General features: G+C 48.1%; 7 protein-coding genes across 7 annotated transcripts; 4 read left to right on the plus strand and 3 right to left on the minus strand.

The window, feature by feature from the left end:
* Positions 1–155: 155 nt before the first annotated feature.
* On the minus strand, positions 156–1,919 carry N7479_006270 (putative tRNA-specific adenosine-34 deaminase subunit Tad3; the record flags this gene model as incomplete). Its single annotated transcript, XM_057253965.1, has 3 exons — positions 156–1,644; positions 1,707–1,758; positions 1,814–1,919. 3 exons carry the CDS (start codon positions 1,917–1,919, stop codon positions 156–158), a joined length of 1,647 nt encoding a protein of 548 aa, XP_057107827.1.
* A 951-nt stretch (positions 1,920–2,870) lies between these two features.
* phoB (regulatory cyclin phoB) lies at positions 2,871–3,965 on the minus strand (the record flags this gene model as incomplete). Its single annotated transcript, XM_057253966.1, has 1 exon — positions 2,871–3,965. One exon carries the CDS (start codon positions 3,963–3,965, stop codon positions 2,871–2,873), a length of 1,095 nt encoding a protein of 364 aa, XP_057107828.1.
* A 1,709-nt stretch (positions 3,966–5,674) lies between these two features.
* On the plus strand, positions 5,675–8,777 carry N7479_006272 (armadillo repeat protein; the record flags this gene model as incomplete). Its single annotated transcript, XM_057253967.1, has 3 exons — positions 5,675–5,972; positions 6,035–7,731; positions 7,788–8,777. The coding sequence occupies 3 exons, from the start codon at positions 5,675–5,677 to the stop codon at positions 8,775–8,777; spliced, it is 2,985 nt and encodes a 994-aa protein (XP_057107829.1).
* A 501-nt stretch (positions 8,778–9,278) lies between these two features.
* Positions 9,279–10,226, plus strand: N7479_006273 (putative fructosamine-3-kinase; the record flags this gene model as incomplete). The annotated part of the gene is made up of 1 exon (XM_057253968.1): positions 9,279–10,226. One exon carries the CDS (start codon positions 9,279–9,281, stop codon positions 10,224–10,226), a length of 948 nt encoding a protein of 315 aa, XP_057107830.1.
* A 1,489-nt stretch (positions 10,227–11,715) lies between these two features.
* Positions 11,716–13,079, plus strand: N7479_006274 (putative cyclin; the record flags this gene model as incomplete). The annotated part of the gene is made up of 5 exons (XM_057253969.1): positions 11,716–11,942; positions 11,995–12,019; positions 12,128–12,256; positions 12,309–12,636; positions 12,697–13,079. The coding sequence occupies 5 exons, from the start codon at positions 11,716–11,718 to the stop codon at positions 13,077–13,079; spliced, it is 1,092 nt and encodes a 363-aa protein (XP_057107831.1).
* A 1,277-nt stretch (positions 13,080–14,356) lies between these two features.
* Positions 14,357–15,861, minus strand: cds1 (phosphatidate cytidylyltransferase; the record flags this gene model as incomplete). The annotated part of the gene is made up of 4 exons (XM_057253970.1): positions 14,357–14,395; positions 14,446–15,236; positions 15,286–15,649; positions 15,709–15,861. 4 exons carry the CDS (start codon positions 15,859–15,861, stop codon positions 14,357–14,359), a joined length of 1,347 nt encoding a protein of 448 aa, XP_057107832.1.
* Positions 15,862–16,281: 420 nt separating this feature from the next.
* On the plus strand, positions 16,282–18,542 carry N7479_006276 (uncharacterized protein; the record flags this gene model as incomplete). The annotated part of the gene is made up of 2 exons (XM_057253971.1): positions 16,282–16,713; positions 16,764–18,542. The coding sequence occupies 2 exons, from the start codon at positions 16,282–16,284 to the stop codon at positions 18,540–18,542; spliced, it is 2,211 nt and encodes a 736-aa protein (XP_057107833.1).
* Between the last annotated feature and the right edge of the window lie 2,058 nt (positions 18,543–20,600).

Consider the following 20,600-nt stretch of genomic DNA (forward strand, 5'->3'; position numbering starts at 1 on the left):
CTGACACAACTATCTCAAGCCCAATCTAACACAAACAACCAAGTATACACAGTCACATATATCTTATCATCCTATAGTTCTAGATATGTAGCGTGTAGGTCATACACGATCTGACATACAGTGAGCTGAATAGTCACTAAGTAATTAACATGCAATCAAGCATGGAAGACAGGCATTCCAGCCTCGCTTTTCACTTCCACATCATCATCCTCCACAAACTCAAACCCAAGGGCCCTCCAGTTCAACTCCTTCCTCCAATGCAGCCCATAGTACTCTTTCTCATCCTGTCCATCAACTGCAGAAGCTGGTGCTTCTACGGTTGGATCAAGCTCATCGGCCACAGGAGTAACAACCGGCTCAGAAGACAGGCCACCAGTCTCCAATCTCCCACGTCTGGGGAAGGTGACAGACCGGAACCGGGAGAGAAGCATGCCCATAGAGCAGCACAGACACGGCTCATGGGAAATGTAGACGTCCAAATCTGTGCAAAGGTAGCCACCCTGCGAGCGGGTGCGAATGCGCGGACCGGCGGGTGTTGTAGCCAGTGCAGAAGAGTCTCCAAGTATCACGGTAGATGGGGGAGGAGCCGGGAGAGGTGGATAGGGGAGCTGAGATTGGGAAGGGTCTGTAGAGGGATCGATAGCCAAGTCAGATTCAGGGTTAGGGACCTCGTGCTTCCTCTTCAATGGGGAGGATGGTGAGTGAGACGAGTTTGGGATGTTGGTGAATGTATCAGGACGATGGCGGTACAAAAAGTATGATTCTAAGGCGCTTAGTTCTGGCTGTTCTAGTTCTGGCCTCAATGGATCTGCAGTAGCCGTTGATGCAGGCACGTCGTCGAGAGGATCATGTTCTCGGCGCCAGCGAGCAACTATATCAACAGCACGCATCAGCGCGTGTAGTTCAGGCCCGCCCTCGACATCTGCGTTGTATGTCTTGCTCGCTGGGTTCGGCACTATGCCGGCGTGGAGCTGGGCCTGGGATGGCGCGCCCGCCTCGGAGCGGGAGTACCGCGCATCACCGGCAACTGCGAGGACTGCTTCGTCCCATTCTGTTGTATTATCATACCCGACCTCATAGCCTGCCGCAGTTATTTCTTCTTCGATGGCGGGGTCGACAATCACTGCGCCTACGCCGCGGCCTAGCCCAGATTGTTCTGCTTCCTCTGCTACTTTGCGAGCTAGGGATATGTAGTAACCTGCCCGTGGCTCAATAGATTCCTGTGTGCGTTTTAAGGTTTGAGGGGGCGGCGCGACAGTTGAGCGGGGTGCGGCTGGGTTGAATACAACTGGCCAAAGAGACTTGGTCCATGCTTCGGCTTGAGTTATATTGAAGGGGGGGCAAAGGGGGATTGTGGTGGAATGAAGATTAATAGTGGGGGCTGGAGAATCGGAGTTTGAGGTTTCGTCTAACGTTTCATTTGTAGCGGCCGGCGCAAATGGAGCGAGCAGAGTCTTGAGTGTGGTGAGATCAGGCAACGGTGGTGATATGAGAACGAAGATGGTTTGTGCTGGGGCCGCCAGAGGAGCACTCTGGCTTTCAATCGCTGCCCTCAGCGGCGGCGGGAGTATTTCTCTTTTGGCAAAGCGACGGAGGTGGGATAACGGAAGGGAAGGGTCTTTGGGGAAAGCTGCGTCGAGAGCCCTGGTTAGGGAATTGGTTAATTTGGTATTCAAGATAGCAAGGCATGCAAGTTTGTAGCTTACTTGATCACTTTGGATGCAGACTTCACATTGACTTCGGCGACAAAGGCATCACCTGTTTCTTGGTTAATCATGATATCGCGAGAAGAGCGCGATATTGTAGGTCATACCGAATTCTTCTAGGGGCCTTGTCTCTTGCATAGTCCGAATGGGGACTACTTGCCCAATGAGAGGTTTGAGGTCTCTGATTGTCTTTTCGACGTCCATTCTAGCCATTTCAAATGGCGCAGCCAGTTATGCGCGGGGTGAAATAGAGTGTGTGAGTGTGTCAAGGTAGGTCGACCATGTATAGCCAATGGCATAGCCTACAAATGTGTATAAATAAAAATGCGTTGGGATTGCGCTTAACTTCAATTGCCGATGTCGAGTTTAAAAAGAAGAGAAAGCTTAGAAGTATTCACATGAGGACTTGAAGAAAAGAAAGCTATACAAACTTGGGAAACAAACAGTGCAAATTTTGTCCCACGGATTTGCCGCTAGGCCATTTTGAGTGGTTTCAGATTCTTCACGCACGGGGAGGTGTGAATGGGGAGTTACTTTCCGAATGGACAGCCATTCTTGATCAAATATATTAGGATAGCCATAGCAGTTGCTCCATCTGCACATCGCGTCCCCTCAGCCCTACAGTATATAGGAATAAGAAGTCGATAGATACATAGTACCTATATGAAACGAGGAACATCTACAATTGCAAGTGATCAGATTATGAGTGGATATTTGAGATTTGTATGGTTCTAAAAAAAAAAAAAAAAAAAAAAAAAACAGTCAAAATGATAGGTGATTTGATCATAGATATCACCTCTCATCATCCCAGACATGAAACGCCGAATGCCCTGTAAAGAAAATCGCTGAAAAGTAGGAGCAAGGCATTGCCCTTCGACCTTTTTTTGGTATATGCTGAGAGATCCCTGTTCTAAGGCGCCATGCCTGATGCCCATGCTCCTCGATATTAGATCAAAAGCAATGGTGCATCGAGATTTGACACCATCACTCCCCCCTAATGCAAGTGGTATGTATTATATCACACCGCCAGTGACTTGGCGGGTGACAGACAGCAGAATCCACTCATCCATGGCTGACTCGAGACCGGCCCGAGTGGTCCAGGGCAGAACGTAATTTGTGCAGATTTCGCATCGGCGGCGTAAATTTGGGGGTACTGGTCCAGCTTCATGTTGAAACAGGACCGGCTGCTGGAGCAATACCGGTTACTCCGGCTTTAGCACTGCCATTCTGGCAGATGCCTTCGATTTCAAACCCGTCGCATCGATCGACAAGGCTCTGATAATAGTCTACCAGCACTTCTGGTTGTGGAACAATGCGCCATTCGACTCGGAACAAGAAATCTAGTTCGAGCATGGCTAATTCCGTCATGCCGATTCCACCCACTCGAGCATACGTCTTGTTGGTCCAAAAACTGTCGCTAAGTCCCTTGCTGGCAACTGTGGCGCTGGTGATCAGGAATCGATGTATGGTCAGACTGGAAACGGTGAATGCGGGGTACAGAGCGCAGAGTCGATCGATGTAGTAGACCATACTGAGGAGAATAGGGGGTGAGAGAGTAGCGTGGGTTGTCAAGCGTTGTAGGTAATCTTGCACGGAGATTCGGGGTGGAGAGCGCGAGTGGAAGCGAGTCAGACGGCCCTGATGTAGTGGGATTTTGTCGTTGAATCGGATCAGCTCCATGAGCATGCTGGAGATCAGCACGACCATGTCACGAGGGTCAGCCTGTTCATATTGCGAGGGTAACAGCTTGACATCTGGTTTTGAAGGTCGCAGGCGCTTGGACTGTGATCTCTCCAAATCTTCACCATCGTACTTCGCCGGCGTCGCATCCGATGAGTGATGGTCGCGTTGGCTGTTACGTTTGTTGGAACCCGGGGTAGGGGCGGGCATCGAGGGGGCGGGGGAGGAAGCCGGTGGATTTGTAGATGTGGCAGTCGCCGGGGTGGTTGCAGGCACAGCGGAAGAAGTGGCCGATTGGGGTGTTGAAGCCAAGGCCGAATTATTAACCAGGGTCTTCAAAGTGTCGGATGTAGATGCACGCCTGCGTTGAAGATCCCCTGAAGTTTCAGGAGAGGAAGGATCGACAGTATGTCGATTCAAGGCTGAACGAAGTTCGTCAATGGCCAGACGCGAGGATCGAGGACTATTGAATTGTGGAGCGCCAGTAGTTTCATAGTGAGAATGAGAATGCGACCCCGAAGTTGAAGGAAGTGGGGAACGCAATGCGGCCGTTGAAGGCGAAGGCGAAGACGCCAACATGGTTTTTAGGTGATTAGGTTATTAAGGAATGCTAGGAATCTGAGCATTCACAGTGCAAGGTGAGACCACGTGGGCGCACAGTCAGGGCGCGCTGTGGATGTGGGTGCACGGCCAGCCTCATCCTCAGAGGGCTTAAAAGGTTTAGAGGAAAACAAAATGGATGTAAAGGTTATAATAGTTCAATATTTAAGAGTAAAAAAAGAAAGAGGTCTGGGAATAATTCCGACCTTGAACAAAGAGAAACAGAACCGGGGGGCAAAAGCCCAGTTAAAAATCTTCCAGGGTTGTCATTTCTTTGGTGAGGTAATTCCATCTATGCTGTCAGTGGCTGGGTTGCTTCCGGTGACTATACCATACAGTATGGGTATTTTTTAATTTTTTTCCAGCAAATTTTTAATTTTTATTACCCCGTACATATATATTACTATATGTACTAATATGTACCATGTACATAGTAAAACTAACTAGTTATATATATTATTATAATAGTAAATCTAAATAGAGATATATTGAACTCTTAGGGTTGATATTAGATTAAAAAAAAAAAGAGAAGAAAAATGGTATCTCTAAATTGTCTGTTCAGTCGTGAATGCTATATGTATATAGTGCTCCATTTCCTTTAATTAACAGTGGAAATGAGTATCTTACATTTTACATATAATATGACCAAACAGAGATAATAACCTTGGAATGTTATCAAAGAGATACCATCTACGGAGTATAGATTCCACCAAATCAACTCATATCAATCCTTTAATTTTTTTAATTTTATGGGAACATATATATATGTAATACTTGGATTACTCTATACATACTCTTTTGACTCCGTTACTCTCCAGATCGAGAGCCGGAAAAGCGGGGGTAAACTGCCGTACCCTAGCCGGATTAGGTTAAAATGCCAAAAATCCAAGTAGTATATAACTTGTTTGTACGGAGTAGTAGTAGTACAACATACAACATATGTATGGTGGGAGTTCTACATATGCATATGGTTAATAATTGGTTTTAAATAGTTGCCCTTGCAATGTTGAATTATTTAATTCCCTAAACACAGATTAGCAGTATACTGGGTTTGCTGTAGTACTGGCGCCCATATATTAGATCGTGAAGGATTGATATCAACAATCAAGACTTTATATAGTCTACATGTGTACTTCGTAGGCAAACATCGATTGATATTCATCCATTTCTGATACCCTCCTCTGTCTTCCTCAAAATAAAAAAAAATCGTGGAAACTACCTATGTAGGTATGCCAATATGTGACGTTAGACTCCAGATACTGTCCCCGTGACATTCGACAATGGCTTTTCTATACTCGTAGATCCCTTATAGAAGCAATTGGCATATCCAACTTCAGTAAGAAAGTGTATACAAATATTTATATAGCCATAATAGTACATACTACCTATGTAGTATACATACATACCTACTTTGTAAGGCGAGTGCCGCTCTTTCATTAATCCGGCGCCACTTTTCGCGAGAACGGTGTGTTTCGGCAGAACCGAAGTGCGGAGTACCTCTAGGCCCGGGTCTACAGTTCCGGTTTGCCATCATATCTCCTCCGTATGTAAATCCAGATCTACACAACCTTCTCATTGACGGAGATAATTTCCTCAATATCGTTCTAGTATCTCTAACAATTTTTTTAACTCAATAAACAAAGTGAAACGCCGAGAACCCCCCGCTGGGAGGGGGTGATCGCCAGACGATGACGCGAGCTGCCGCACCTCCGATTCTGCAGCAGCTACAGAGCGCTGAATCGGCCTCCTCTCAGATTACAGCTTTGCGCACCTTGAAGAATGAACTGATTGGACATGATCAACGCAAGGAGATCTACGTCCTCGAGGGAATCATACCAGCTTTGGCACAGGTGCTGACATCGAGATGGCCGGGAACGGCGGAGTTTAATGAATCGATATTGCACCCAGTTCGGTCCACGCCAAAAGCCTCAGAAGATTACGAAGTATGTCTTCAGGCAACTTTAATTGTTGGGAGCTTGGCACAAGGTACGTAAAGATCAGATCCTATCTCTAAGCCTTCCAAGGCAGACATTGACTATACTGAGCAGGTGGCCCGACGTTTCTCACCCCACTATTCGCCAGCAATATCCCACAAACCTTACTTTCAATATTTTCGTCCCCAGACTGCCCAGATCCATTCTGTCTTCCCATTCTACGACTCCTGAACACAATTGCAGACCGGCTACCGCTACAAAGCCAGGAACAATGGCCCCGGAACACACAGCTTGCGGATCTTGTTTTTTCTCCTGCAAATATTACCTCTCTTAGACGTATAGTCTCGTGGGAGTACAAGGGTCTGCGCAGCCAGGCCACAATCGAGTTAGCAGCCGCCCTGATCGGCAAGCTATGCACGGAGGAAACTCACAAGACGACACTAGCAGAATCCGGGGTGTTGGATGCTTTGGCGCTCAAGATTGCCTCCTTTGTTGTAGCCAAGGGATTTGTTTTGCCTGGCGCGGAGGATCGCCTTCAAGAACCTGGCGCATTGGAGGATCTGCCACTTCCAGCCCCCGAATCCGCCCAACTAGCACCAATTCTGCGCGCAGTTGCTGTCATCATTGAACAGTCCAAATGGAGGGCAGAACACTTCCTATCATCGCCTGGCATTGTGACGGTATTCCCAAAACCAATCTCTGGGTTCGCTCCATCAGATATTAAGAAAGGTCCGTGGGGATCCACATATCTGTCGGGCTCCGCAGTGCCCCGTCATCTTGGCGCCAACCCCATAGAACAGCTTTTGCCATCGGTTCCTCTAGCACACACAAAATCATCATCCAGTTCTGCCAATTTCCCACCTTTGGGACATGGGGGCTCACAGCGCCGACACAGCCATTCTTACCCCACGCCTTTTTCACTGGCTGAGACGCCTGTCCCAGAAGACGACGAGAATCCGATTGTTCCATGGTTGCTCTGCATTCTTCGCTCGGAGAATGGCATGACACGGTTGATGTCTGCACGTCTTGTCACAGCCCTCTTTCGGTTAGGATTGGCGAAGAAACATCGCGTCCCAATGTTCAGTTATTTGTTGATTCCCATCTTGATTCGTATGCTTGACAAGAACGTCCGACTGCCGGATGAAGAAGGTGCTATCTATGATGGCCTGCTTCCGTCAACCCTACGCTTAAAAGAAGAGGCACCTGCCGTACTAGCTAACTTAGTCATGGACGACCAGGAGCTGCAGAGACATGCAGTAGAAGGCAATGCGCTTAAGAGACTTTCACAACTTCTCAAGGAGACTTACAACCCAATCACAGAGACATCCCGGCCGATGTGGCATGCAGAGGATGGCCCAGTTAGGGACCTTGAATCTCTTCCACAAGAGCGCCGGCTCGGGCCTTCCGGTTACTCTCCGACCCATTGCCATGTAATGCGCTACCGAGAGAACATTCTCAAGGCCTTAGCAGCACTCGTCCCATTCAAGGATGAGTACCGCAAGGCGATTTGCGAGCATGGTGTAGTCCCTTACATCATTGACGCCCTCAAGCCAAGACCTACTGATGCACTGGCTGATGCTGCGATGCCCAGAAATACCGCAGAAGATGGCAATCCGATTCCGACAATTCTGGCTGCTTGTGGTACAGCTCGGATGCTGACCAGATCCGTGAGTGTGTTGAGAACTAGTCTTATTGATGCCGGCGTGGCTAAGCCACTATTTGCTCTTCTTCGCCATTCTGACCTCGAGGTGCAAATTGCAGCAACGGCTGCGATCTGTAACTTGGCTTTGGATTTCAGTCCCATGAAAGAGGTTTGTCGATGTCTATATTTTGTTCATAAATTTTGCAGCTAACATGATTTTCTCAGGCAATCATTTCCCACAACATCATCCCCATCCTCTGTGAACACGCTCATTCATCCAACACCAAGTTACAGATTGAATCGCTCTGGGCTCTTAAGCACGTGGTTTATGACACCGCAAATGACATCAGAATGAACATCATCGAGACTTTGGGCTCTGAATGGATTATGGAAGTTATCTCCCAGGATCCGGTCCGCGCAGTGGCTCGACGGGGGATAGAAGAAGAGACAGATCAAAGTGCCGGGTTTGCCATGGGTCGATCGAACTCGGCTGGTGAACAGGTCGATATCCTAAACCCTATGAATGATACAGCGGAGTGGGACGAGGACCTTAAGATGACCGATACCATGCCTACCTCCAAAATGAGTCTGGACATGTTCCTTCCTGATGCAAGACGTAGACGCAAACTCGTTCTGCACGGAACACTGGCTCAAACCACACAGTCTCGACAGGATGATATTGCCGTCCAGGAGCAGACATTCGATTTACTGCGCAACATGATTTGTGGTCGGGATGCACCTGAGATGATTGAATATCTCTTCAGAGAGCTCGGTCAAAATGATTTCCTCGATACGATCGCAGATACATTGCGACCACGTACCATTCAACTGCCTCACCGCCGGGACTCCAACAGTCAGTCTCTCCACATCCCTAATGAAATCATCAGCGCAGCCGCCGCTCTCATCATCCACTTGGCAGCCGGACACCCACGCCACCGGCGCATCATAGCATTCCACCGTGACTTGCTGCGGTCTCTAGGCAATTATTTCAATCATTCTCATAAAGAAATTCGGTCAATCTGTGTCTGGGTAGTAATTAACCTCATCTACGAAGAAGATCAGAGCGATCATGAAGGTTGTCGGGAGCGGGCAGTGAGACTTCGTTCTCTTGGTTTTGCGGAGCGGCTGGCTAGCCTCGAGGATGACACGGAGCTAGACACGAGGGAGCGTACGAAGACTGCGCTACATTTGTTGAACAAATTGTCTCCTGCATAGTTGATATCTTTGTCATAGTCAGAGTCACGCGTGGATATTTCTGGACGGATTGGAGTACAGAAGGAAAATGTGGACAATTCTTATTTTGCTCTCTTATTGTGACGTACTCATAGTAAATGAAGCTACATAGAATCTATTAAAAGTCGTGAATGTGTGCCTGAAAGCTGTGAGCTTTTCTCCTCTTGTCTCCAAGTAGGGCTAGGAGCATTCCATATACCCTCAGCATTTTAACTTTTCTCCCAAGGCTTTACACCGCAACCACAGTACCTAGTTCTATAAAAACATCCCTTTCCCACTTCTCACCGGGTCAAATAGTCAGAGCCTACTATATCCTAAGGTTGTACTAGTAGTACTATGCTGTTGGTGATAAGAGCCCTTATCGAGGTGGAGACAAACGTCATAACCCTTCCAAGCAATCCGGTCTATTTAGGAAGTCTCTACTCCGCAGTCAAATATTTAACAATAGGTTTACTCTTTCTAACACCAAAAAATCTAACAGCAATGTCTCCAGTTCCAGAACCCATCCTTCAAGCCCTCTCACTCCCATCCGAATCAAAAGTCAGCCTCTCAACATCTGGACTAGGCTCAGGCTTCACAAGCACAGGCACCATCCACGCCAAGATCCCCGGCAAAAATGGAACGGAAGAAGAGCGACGCTACTTCATAAAAACTTCCTCAAACGGTAAATCTGCAGAAGAAATGTTCCAAGGCGAAGCCGAGTCCCTCAACGCGATAGCAGCCTCAGTGCCAGGGTTCTGCCCGCAAGCCCTAGCTCGGGGACCACTCGACGAGCCCGGGACAAAGGCCAAAACACACTTCCTTGCAACAGAGTTCCTTGATATAGGTAGAAAAATGGGACGTAGCACGGGCGATGAAGCCACGCTCGCGCGCCGCCTCGGAAAACTGCATACCACGCCCGCATCCCCAGACCCGGCCACTGGCCGGCGCAGATTCGGATTCCCCGTCCCGACCTTCTGCGGCGATACCAAACAGCCGAACCGGTTCTGTGATAGCTGGGCTGAGTTCTATGCGAATGAACGGCTGCTTATGATCCTAACGACATCTGAAGAGCGCAATGGCCCCGATGCTGGGCTGCGCGAGGCAGTTGAGAACACGGCGCATAAGGTTGTACCTCGGTTGCTTGGGGATGGTCATTTAGGGTATACTTCTAGTGGTGACGGGGAGGGAATTGTGCCTGTTATCGTTCATGGGGATTTGTGGAGTGGGAATGCTGATTGGGGTAGGATTGTTGGTTCGGGTCGTGATGAGACGCCTGGTGATGTGGTGTATGACCCATCGGCTTGCTATGGACATAGTGAGTTCGAACTTGGTATTATGCATATGTTTGGTGGGTTTGGGGCTCGGTTCTTTGATCAGTACCATCTGATTATACCGAAGACTGAGCCTGTGGCAGAGTATGCTGATCGGGTTGAATTGTATGAATTGTGAATTTTTTTTTTTTTCCTTCTCTTGCTATTGGTCAATTTTAATGATTATAATAAAAACAGGTACCATCATATGAACCATCATGTCATATTTGGTGCAGGGTATCGACCTGGTGCTATGTCGATTATGCAGAAGTTAATCAGGAAGTATGGAAAAGACTAGACTCTTATAGTTTTGCAAGACTTCCTATTTATTTTTAATTACATCTCTTTGAATTTCAAGCAATATCTCACCAGAGACACTGTTTGATCGCGAATGCGCTTAGGAAATGATGTCACACTAATATCTACGACTTGTCCAACCCTAGTCTCTTCTCCCTTTCATCTAAATAGCTATTAAAGTTGTATGCGGGGTGATTCTGTCCGTATTTAACGACCCTTCTATAGTTAAACCAAAACGACTGCTAAACATACATCTAGCTTTGGTGTGTCTTAATCCACTTGTTTATAAGTAGGGGTACTAGCAAAACAAAGTGCAACGAGTCTGGCTCGCCTTTGAGGAGAAAAGGATCCCATACGAATATATCGACGTTAACCCATACAACAAGCCAGAGTCACTGCTCACACTAAATCCCCAAGGCCTAGTCCCTCCTACACTTTCAACACCGGCAGATCCACATCCACTGCCACTGACCGAATCCACTGTGATCCTGGAGTATCTGGAAGAAGCATACCCAGACCACCAACCCCACTTTCTGCCAGAGGATGCCTACGAGCATGCCCACCCATGCATCTGGATTGACTATGTAAGATCTCGAATAATCCCATCTTTCCACCGTTTCTTTCAGTACCAGCCTACAGATGGTAGTGCGCAGAACACAGATGTACAAAGTAGAGTTGGATCAGGTTCGGCAAGAGTTTTTGAATCACCTGAAAGCCTGGACTCAAGAGATGCATACCGATGGACCTTTCTTCCTTAGTGAGGATATTAGTCTGCCCGTTCTGGTGCTGGCTCCGTGCGCGATACGACTATGGGTGTTTGATGAGTTTAAAAGGGGGTGGACTGGGGATTCCGAAGGGAGGGCAAGGGGGCAAGGCGGTCCTGATGGGGGAATTTGGAATCGGTGGAGGACTTGGCTGGCTGCTGTTGAGAGCAGACGAATCTACCAGCGATATTGCACATTACATACCTCCCCACCTACAAGCGATACGCGGATAATACAGCTCAAACTTCAAAGTGAGTTGGCTAAGGCAACAAGGGCTGGTCGGGGGGTTCCTTGAGAAATTCATGAGATATATAGTATCCTGCTATTCATGTATCTCTATCAAAATCAAGTAATAATTGAGCATCCGTCTTTAGGAAATAAAACACAGATACAGCATACAGATGCTTCGGACCACGGAATAATACATTTCCGTCGAGCTTACACGTGATTTAGAGCTCTCAGGCAGACACGTGATCGCGATATCAATCCAGTCACTGCGCGTCTTTATCTTGTAACTACCAAAGACATTGCTTATTGCCATATTCTTAGGGAATCCAAGAAAACGCCATGGCACGCAACATGAGGAGCGAGCCTCCCCAAGGAGGCTCAACGCTGGAACCCAGCCTGTCAACTCCGGCCATCCACCCGTCTTTTATACAGGTGGCCAATCCATACATATTCGAACAGACAATCGAAAACTGCATCCAGGTAATGAGCGTTAACCCCCTTCGCGAAACCTCATTGCGTCTTCAAGGCGTGGCGTGGATCGACAGTGTGCGCAGAGCCCTCAACCTGTAAGTGGACTCTAAGCTAGGCGAAATGCATGAGGACTGACCGGAAATCTAGTCCCATCCGCACTTTCGATACAGCAGTGGGATATTATCACCGATTTCGATTAGTGCACCCAGACAATGACTATAATTTCACAGCAAGTTCTCTCGGAAATACCTCAAGGAGATCAGCCTAACCTGGGATACAGGATGCTGCGGCTGCGGCTTTATTCACAGCCTGCAAGATTGAAGATACGCTCAAAAAGTCACGAGATATTCTCTGCGCAGCGTACAACTTGAAACTGGCGCCCTCAGAGCACCTATCGGCTGATGATCCTGTAAGTCATGATGCCAGGTGAGACAAGACAGAAGATTAACGCTTGTCGCTAGATGTTTGAAGCAAATGCGCGTGGTATCATCGGTCTCGAGCGACTCATGTTAGAGGCTTCTGGGTTTGACTTTCGAACCCGGCATCCCCAGAAGACCCTCATGAAGCTAGGTCGGCATTATGGCTTATTACAAAACTCCGAAGTCTCCAATCTTGCATACCGCATTTCGTCGGATCTTTACCGTACATTTGCACCCATCAAGCAAAATTCATCGACGATGGCCTTTAGCTGCCTTGAGCTTGCAGGACGACTCTTGGACCAGCGCGTCGAACAAGTGGAGTCCGGGCTAGACTATGCGCAGTGGAGCACCAGCCGAGCAGAAATCATGGGTAAGTAATGCAGCTGCATCCACATTCACCTAGAAAGCGCCAAATATTAACAACTCCCAGAAACTCTCTTCGACCTCCTAGAACTTTACACCCACCACCGCCCACAAACCGCCGTCGGCTTGGAATTCCCAGCAGACCGGTTCCTAACCGTCCGCATCCCGCTCAACCAAGAAGCTAGCGAACACCACATCCCGCGCTACCACCCATGGATCAGCCAGCTACACAAACCATCTAACGGCACTGCCATCAACAACCAAGATGTTTCACAACCTGCTCATCCCTTAACACCAATTGCCGCGAACGGAGACCGCCAGAGGACAGGCGAGCGAGGCCGCGATGCCGCCGTGCGATTCATGCTCGATCCTGCATGCGCGGATGAGGAGAGGCGACAGGTCGCAGCGTACTTCAAAGTTGAAATGGAAGAATATGAAGTCGATGGGTAAGAGATAGTTCTTGCTATTTACATTCCTGGCACCTGTTTGTGCCCCATGGAGCAAAGTGAAGCCGAGAGAAGGCCTTACTTGGTTTCTGTGGACCGATAATATGATAGCGGATTCGGTAATGAGCTGAGATGGGGAACCCCTACATACTATACCCCATTCTAGTTTCAACGGAACAATACTCCGGTCACAATAACTCGCTATCGGCCGTTCATCCTGATTCTTGTTGGGATACGCCGACGTCCTTGCTAGGCTCTGAGAAGACCCTTGTCCGCATCTTTCTGGACAGATGGGCGAAACACTAGGCTTCTTGCTTTACGGTTTCGGAACTGAGTTGTCTCGAACACCAAAGACTCACGTTCTGAAAATTTCCCATCTTGATCCATATTTCCCACGATTTCCCGATACCCCAGACATCTATGACCAGCGATGAATATCGATAGACACCTAGATACCATGAAAACAACCATCAACTATCGATAATTGATCTCCCATTGTAGGATAACACGATAGTTGCTGTACCTACAAACTCATTTTCAAGAAACATATGGAGAGAAAGAGAATCTAAAATCAGTTTCAAAATTTGGATTGAAAGCTATGTACAAATCTACAGTCCGTTCTGTTCACAAAACAGCGAAGCTAGAGACAAGACTGCCAGAGCAAACACATAGGCATGCTCCCACCACCCCCCCCCTTCTTCTACCACTTCTGTGGAGGGATGTGTCTGTTTCACGCATCGGGAGTATAGCAGAGCTCCAGGTCAGAATGGACCGAGCAACACAAGTCATCAAATTTGAGTTCAGCCCAGGGCCCGGCATCAATCAGAAGGAGAAGAGAAGAGAAGAGGGGAAAAAAATAGTACTAAGCAAAAGTACAGGGAAACAACCGTAAATGAAGAGAAAAAAAAGGTGTCCCCGTGCCGCCTCCGACATGGAAGATTTTCAGTCTTCACGCCGGTTCATTAGAGCCCTTGCCACAGGTCACTTTGTTGGGGATGCCGTGTTGAAAGGCGGGTAAGGCGAGCGGGGCGCATGTATGTACATATCATGCATGCACACATTAAGGCTTGCATGCATATTCAATGAAGCCAAATCAATTCCCGAATAAGGCAACAAGCAAGAAGATGGGGTAGTCGGCACAGCAGAAGCAATTGGAGGAGAGTTGCAAGGGGTGAAGCGCGGGGTTGAAAGGTCGTCCTCAAATGGCGGGATTGAAAGTGAAAGATGAGTGTCATAAATTTGGGTGGTGTTGATCTGAATGCCGGACAAATTTTTTTAGGTTCATCGACGCTTGAGCTCGGTGAGAAGGCACTCCAGGATCTGGGAGATATTAGTAATATAATCGTGGTAATTGTTTGAAGGAAACATACCGATTCTGAGACGGCGCCCTGGTTGTACAAGTACTTGCCCAAGCCACGGACAACATCGAGCTGCTCATCAACTGTAAGACCGTTGATGGCGGTCTCGATAATATCGCCCACGCTGGCCTTGTAGACAGCAATGAAGCTGTGGTAGTACATGAAAGAGAAGAAGCCCATGATGAACTGGCAGTCCATGCGGTCAGTGATACCACCGTGGCCAGGAATGGACTCGCCAAAGTCCTTGATCTTGAAGGTGCGCTTCAGACCAGAGGCAAAGAAACCACCGAACGGAGCGATCAGCGAAGCGAAAGTTGCGAAGGCCAAGATATGGAACTGAATGGGTGCGACCCAGAAGGTCTTGTCCAGGCCAAAGATTTCAAGAGAGTAAGGTTGCGACGTGAAGACTGGGTTCGGATCACATTCCAGACCGGTCAAAGCATTCGAGCCCAAGTCATTAACAGGACAGATGAAGTACTTGTAGCGGATCAGCAAGTTGGTCATGAAATAACCAAAGCCGACGGTGCAGATCCATGCGCCAAGGAATCCCTCGACAGTCTTCTTCGGTGAGAGCTGAATAAGTTGTGTCTTTCCAAAGCTGATACCACAGACGTAGGCGAAGATATCGTTGGTGATGACCAGCGCAGCGGGGAGGAAGAACCAGATCATGCCCTCAAAAATGTTGTTCATGACAAAGTGAGCTTGGACAACAATCAAATACAAAGCCATATGGGTCCAAGCAAACTGTGTGAACTGGAATCGATAGTGGCCCTTCTGCAGGGATCCGACGAAGAACACGAATCCTACCAATGGGGATTAGCAGAGTAAAGGGGCATCGGTCGAGACACTTACCCATTACGTAAAGTGTGAAGCTGATGAAGCGGTGGTGGTTCGCCAACGGAAGCAGCACCTTGTCAACGAGTAGGATGTGCTTAAAGTAGTAGATCACGCTCTCTCCGTACAGGAAATACATAGTGGTCGCCAGGAAGTACCAGTTCAGCGATTTGGTAAACCGCAAGTTCTTCTCCTTATTGGGGATACTGGCGATGGCGATGACTTCCTTGAATGATATGATTTGGATGCCAGTAATTAGGACAATAATATAAATGTGACCGGAGAACAAGGCGACGAAGAAACCGGCAATCATCACAAAAGTCCATATTGTCCGGGTGATGAAGGTCTGCTTCTTCTTCTCATATTCGGACTGGGGCGGATTCTAGGAGTGAAGAACATGTCAGACCCAGATTCCGAGATCGTACTCCACTGAAAACCAACCTCTTCAGTTATTGTAGATGGTTTGGACGCGTTGCCATTTTTGCTGGGGCTAGTGGGCTCCGAATGTGCATCACTGACGTCGGAGGACACGCTGAGGCGTCGCTCATCATTTGAACGGTGTTGAAACCTAACATTACGGCGAGATTTCGACATGATGGTGGGAAAGGGGCCAGAAACAGAATCTGGGCAACAGAAGTGGAGATTGCAGAGAGCGAGAGGGATCATCGGCATTAGAAGTTGATGAGCTCATGTGAAATGCCACCGAAAGCGGTCAGCTTCAGCTTCAGGCCCGTGTTTACTTTCTTTCTTTTTTTCTTTCGTTTTTTTTTTTTTGGGCTTGTTTCTATACTTGATGTATTATTCGATTTTATTAATTGAAACAATCATTATTTGACATTCAAATATTATGTTCGTGACTAGAAATTGAAATTGGATGTGCAGGGTTGCTGTCCAGGTGCCTTGAACTCTCTCCCTCTTCAACCCTCGGAACCACTCAAACCCGAGAATGATCGAAAGCCCTCCGTGAACTTAGACCGCGTCAACTCCCTCTGGTAGTTCATTCATGGCCGGGGCATGGAAGACGACGACGACGACTACGGCTCCGACGAGTTTGACTCCCTGCCACTAGGGACGTTGTATGAGCTGGAACAGAATGCGTTCCAAGCAACCCAGGCGTCAGCCTCACAGTACCACTCAAACCCCATAAACAGCAACCCCGTGCTACATGCTCAGGCAGTGTCATTAAATAACAATGTTGGATCGCTGAGACCGCCACCTCGCCTACAAACTGGATTGACGAACGACTATAACACACTGGAGGTGGGAGAATTGGAGGCCGAGGTATACGACAATGTCGATAAGCCGCATATTATTCCACATGGCCAACATGTGCTCGCCATGGATCCTAGCTTTGCGGTCAACAGGCAGCTGGCCGACTCCATGGACGTGGATGAGGACTATGGGCAAGGGAATGCCGCTGCGGAGATCAATACACGTCTAGTGCAGGTGAGTCAGTTGAAAGCTTATTCTTATAATCTCTAACAAATAAATTTTAGATGGAGCAAGAAAGAGAACAAATATTACAGGAGCTAGCCGAAGCGAGGATGCAAGTAGAAACAAAAGCCGGGGAAATCTCGATCATTCGAAGGAAGCAGACAACGATGACACAAGAATATGACCGGCAACTAACAACTCTGAGGAAATCTATGGCGGACCAAAAGGCGAAGCACAAGCAAGAAGTTGAGGCGTTCATGTCCGAAGGCAAGGTACTGGCGACGGAGAATGTATTTCTTCAACAAGACCTCGTGGATGAAGCCTACCAGCTTCGGAACTACAAATCCAAGCATCGCGAGATGGAAGCCCCAGTGACTCCTCGAAAGTCCCGAGTGCTTCCCTTCCGCGATGGATTTGACGATGATGAAATAGCCATGGTATCGCCCAGCAAATCTGCAGCCCGCTCCAGGCGAGCCACGCCAACAGTTCCAGGAAAGCGCAAACGGCAATCAAGCCAAGATGGGCCTGTGCCACTACAACTGAATCCAGCTGTTGGGGAGGTAACTATGACTGATGCGACTCATACTCCGGCCGAAGTCGACGAGGTAAAGCGCAAATCTGCGGAGGCGAGTCGCAATCAGCGATCCATAATGCGACTTTTGAGCCACCGTATGCATCCCAACCAAAAAACCGATTTCGAAGCCATGGCCAATCTTGCTTTTCCCTCGGAACCGCACCGATCCATGTCCAGCATTATTATGGAGGTCATGGCTCGCGTCGACCCGGGCAGCTACGTATTAGAATATACACAGATGATCGCATCGCTATGGCAGCGCGCTATCAACGAGAAGTTCTATGAGCCGATCCCTCGATTTGAAGCTATCACAAAATATAGTTTGATGTCGGATGATGTCCCACTCTCCAAACTGATCACACCTTTAGTTGGGGTCTTGCAAGATACTGTAGAAGTGAATGCAGTTCCTCGCTTCAAGTATGCCCCGGCATCACGAGATAAACGGATTACTCGACAGACACCACAATCAGATCTGCAGCCCCTTGTCGACTCAACTGGGGTCATGCATCTACTTTACCAAATCGCCTGTGGAGTATTGCACATCAAAAGTGCAATGGAAACATTCTGGCAAAACATTCGGATCTCTTTCATCCTCGTTATGCTGCACCCGTCACATCCACTGGGTGACATTGTGATTTTGATGAACCTCCTGTCAACAAGTATTCGCGCAGACTCCTTTGGCCCGATCAGAACCTCTGATCAGGACCAATTGGACGTGCAGAAGTGGATTGTGGACCGCCTCACGCACATGCTGAGCGAGCCTGCGATACCCGATGAAGGCGTAGAGCCATACACCGCACACGATATTTGCGCAATGCGCCTTGAGGTCCTGCTGCTGCTGGAGTCGCTAGCATTCAACCCTATGGCTACATCCCAAAAGCATGCCAGTACGATCCTTGCATTGCACCCAAATGCGCTCGCTCGTTTATTCCGGTCAATGCACGATGAGCTGGATGCACTTTACTCCTCCCCGCCAGAGTCAGACCTGCGTGTTGCACTGGTCAATGGCCTTATGCGGCTGGTTTTCGGAGTTATGCGGCAACATGGCCCATTAATAAATATGCAGGAAAAGCTGGCGTGTGTTCCTGGCAGCAAACAGAAGCATCTTGTTGTGCTAACTCGCTTGGCGTTCTGTGATGGGACCGTGTTGGAGGCGGGCATCGCTGATGAAACTGTTGATATGGCGCACGAGCTGCTGGAGGAATGGACCAATCCTCAAGAGGCAGAGTCATTGGCGGAGGCGTTCCCAAGCTCTAGAAGAGATTGATACGGTGGCGACAGAGGAGATATTCAACGTTGTACAACTGGGTTTTTGTATGCACTTAACATGGCGCAGGTGTGTTCTCTGGAGTGACTAGCATGTTTCGTTACCATATACCAAAACAATTTCATTTCTGTATTACCAAAGCATTCAAGGGATGAGTGCGGAAAAGGCTACAGAGTATGGAGTACAGAGTAGACAAATTCCAGTAAAAGAGGGTTGAGACATCCAAAAGATGGGAGCGCCAACATTTACAGGGGTATGAGTCTGTCTCCCGATGTATCATCAGGCTTTCAGCTCTCAGCAGATAGGAGAGGGAGAGGGGGCCGCAGGGGACCAGATAAGGCACTAAACTAAGGTGATACGTAACGTATTTCACAAGCGAGCCGCCCACACAAGCGAGCCGCCCACCTAATCTAAAACACGTCTCGGGATTCGCACTTAGTCAATTCAACCACCCACTATGCCACCAACTCGCTCTCAAAGCTCTCGGAATTCAATTGAGCAAGAGGGTAGGATTCTTTTAGCTATTCAGGCTTTTAAGAATAAAGAAATCTCTTCAATTCGTGAAGTGGCGCGCGTTTTTAATATACCGCGTACAACTTTACGCGATCGCCTCTCCGGCCACACTGAACGAAGCACTACACGCGCAAATTCCCATAAATTGACAGAAATAGAAGAGGAATCTCTTCGAAAATGGATTCTCTCTATGGATTCTCGTGGAGCAGCTCCCCGCCCTGCTACTGTACGAGAAATAGCGAATCTTTTACTTCAACAACGTGGAATAACCCCAGCTCTTTCGGTCGGCGAAAACTGGGTTACGAATTTTATAAAACGATACCCTGATCTCTCCTCCCGATTCTCGAGACGCTATAATTACGAACGTGCGAAGTGTGAAGACCCAAAAATCATTTGTGAATGGTTTGATCTCGTTCAAAAAACTATCCTTCAATTTGGGATCGACCCCGATGACGTTTATAACTTCGACGAGACTGGTTTCGCGATGGGGTTAATTTCCACAGCGAAGGTGATCACGAGGAGCGAATTCTACGGTCGGCGCTCGCTTTTACAACCTGGAAATCGCGAGTGGGTGACTACTATTGAGTGTACAAATTCATCGGGTTGGGCCCTCCCACCGTGTATCATTTTCAAAGGCAAAGTCTACTTGGAATCATGGTTCGAAGGCCTACCAAACGACTGGCGAATTGAAGTTAGTCCTAATGGTTGGACTTCAGATGAAATAGGAGTTCGCTGGCTTGAAAAGCTCTTTATTCCTAGCACTTCTCTACGTACGAAGGGGGGTTATAGGCTTCTAGTTCTTGACGGACATAGAAGCCATTTAACCCCTAAATTCGATGAAATTTGCGAGCAAAATAAGGTTATACCAATTTGTATGCCTCCGCACTCCTCTCACCTTTTACAGCCTCTCGATATTGGCTGTTTTGCTGTGTTAAAACGATCATATGGTCGGCTAGTGGAGACAAAAATGAGAAATGGAATCAACTATATCGACAAACTTGACTTCCTCGAAGCATACCCCCTCGCACGGATTGAAGCTTTTAAACTAGAGACTATCAAGAATAGCTTCGGAGCAGCTGGTCTAGTACCTTTTGCACCTAATCGAGTGATCTCGAAGCTTGATATTCGTCTTCGAACTCCTACCCCCCCTCCAAGTAGGGGGAGCGATTGGGACCCAAAAACGCCCTCGAATTACGTGCAATTACAAAAGCAAGCTTCGTCAATTAAAGCTTTGCTTCGTACTAGATCGAGGAGCCCTCCGAGTCCGCTAAATTGCGCGATAAATCAGGTTTTAAAAGCCTGTCAAATCACTATGCAGTCTGCTGCTTTTCTCGAGAAAGAAGTAAGCGATTTACGTGCCGCCAACGAGAAGCAGAAGCAAAAGCGTACTCGATCCCGGAGGCAGATACCTGCTGAAGAAGGCCTTTCAGTTGAAGAAGCCTCTGTATTAATTATACAGCAACAGGAAGCAGGTGAAGCACCTCCTCCGGGTCCCAGTATACCTGGAGAATCGGCTATTCAGCCACGTACACGGCCCCCCGGGGG

The sequence above is a fragment of the Penicillium vulpinum genome (genome assembly GCF_028829585.1).
Source record: "Penicillium vulpinum strain IBT 29486 chromosome Unknown utg000003l_segment0_segment0, whole genome shotgun sequence".
Lineage (NCBI taxonomy): Eukaryota > Fungi > Ascomycota > Eurotiomycetes > Eurotiales > Aspergillaceae > Penicillium > Penicillium vulpinum.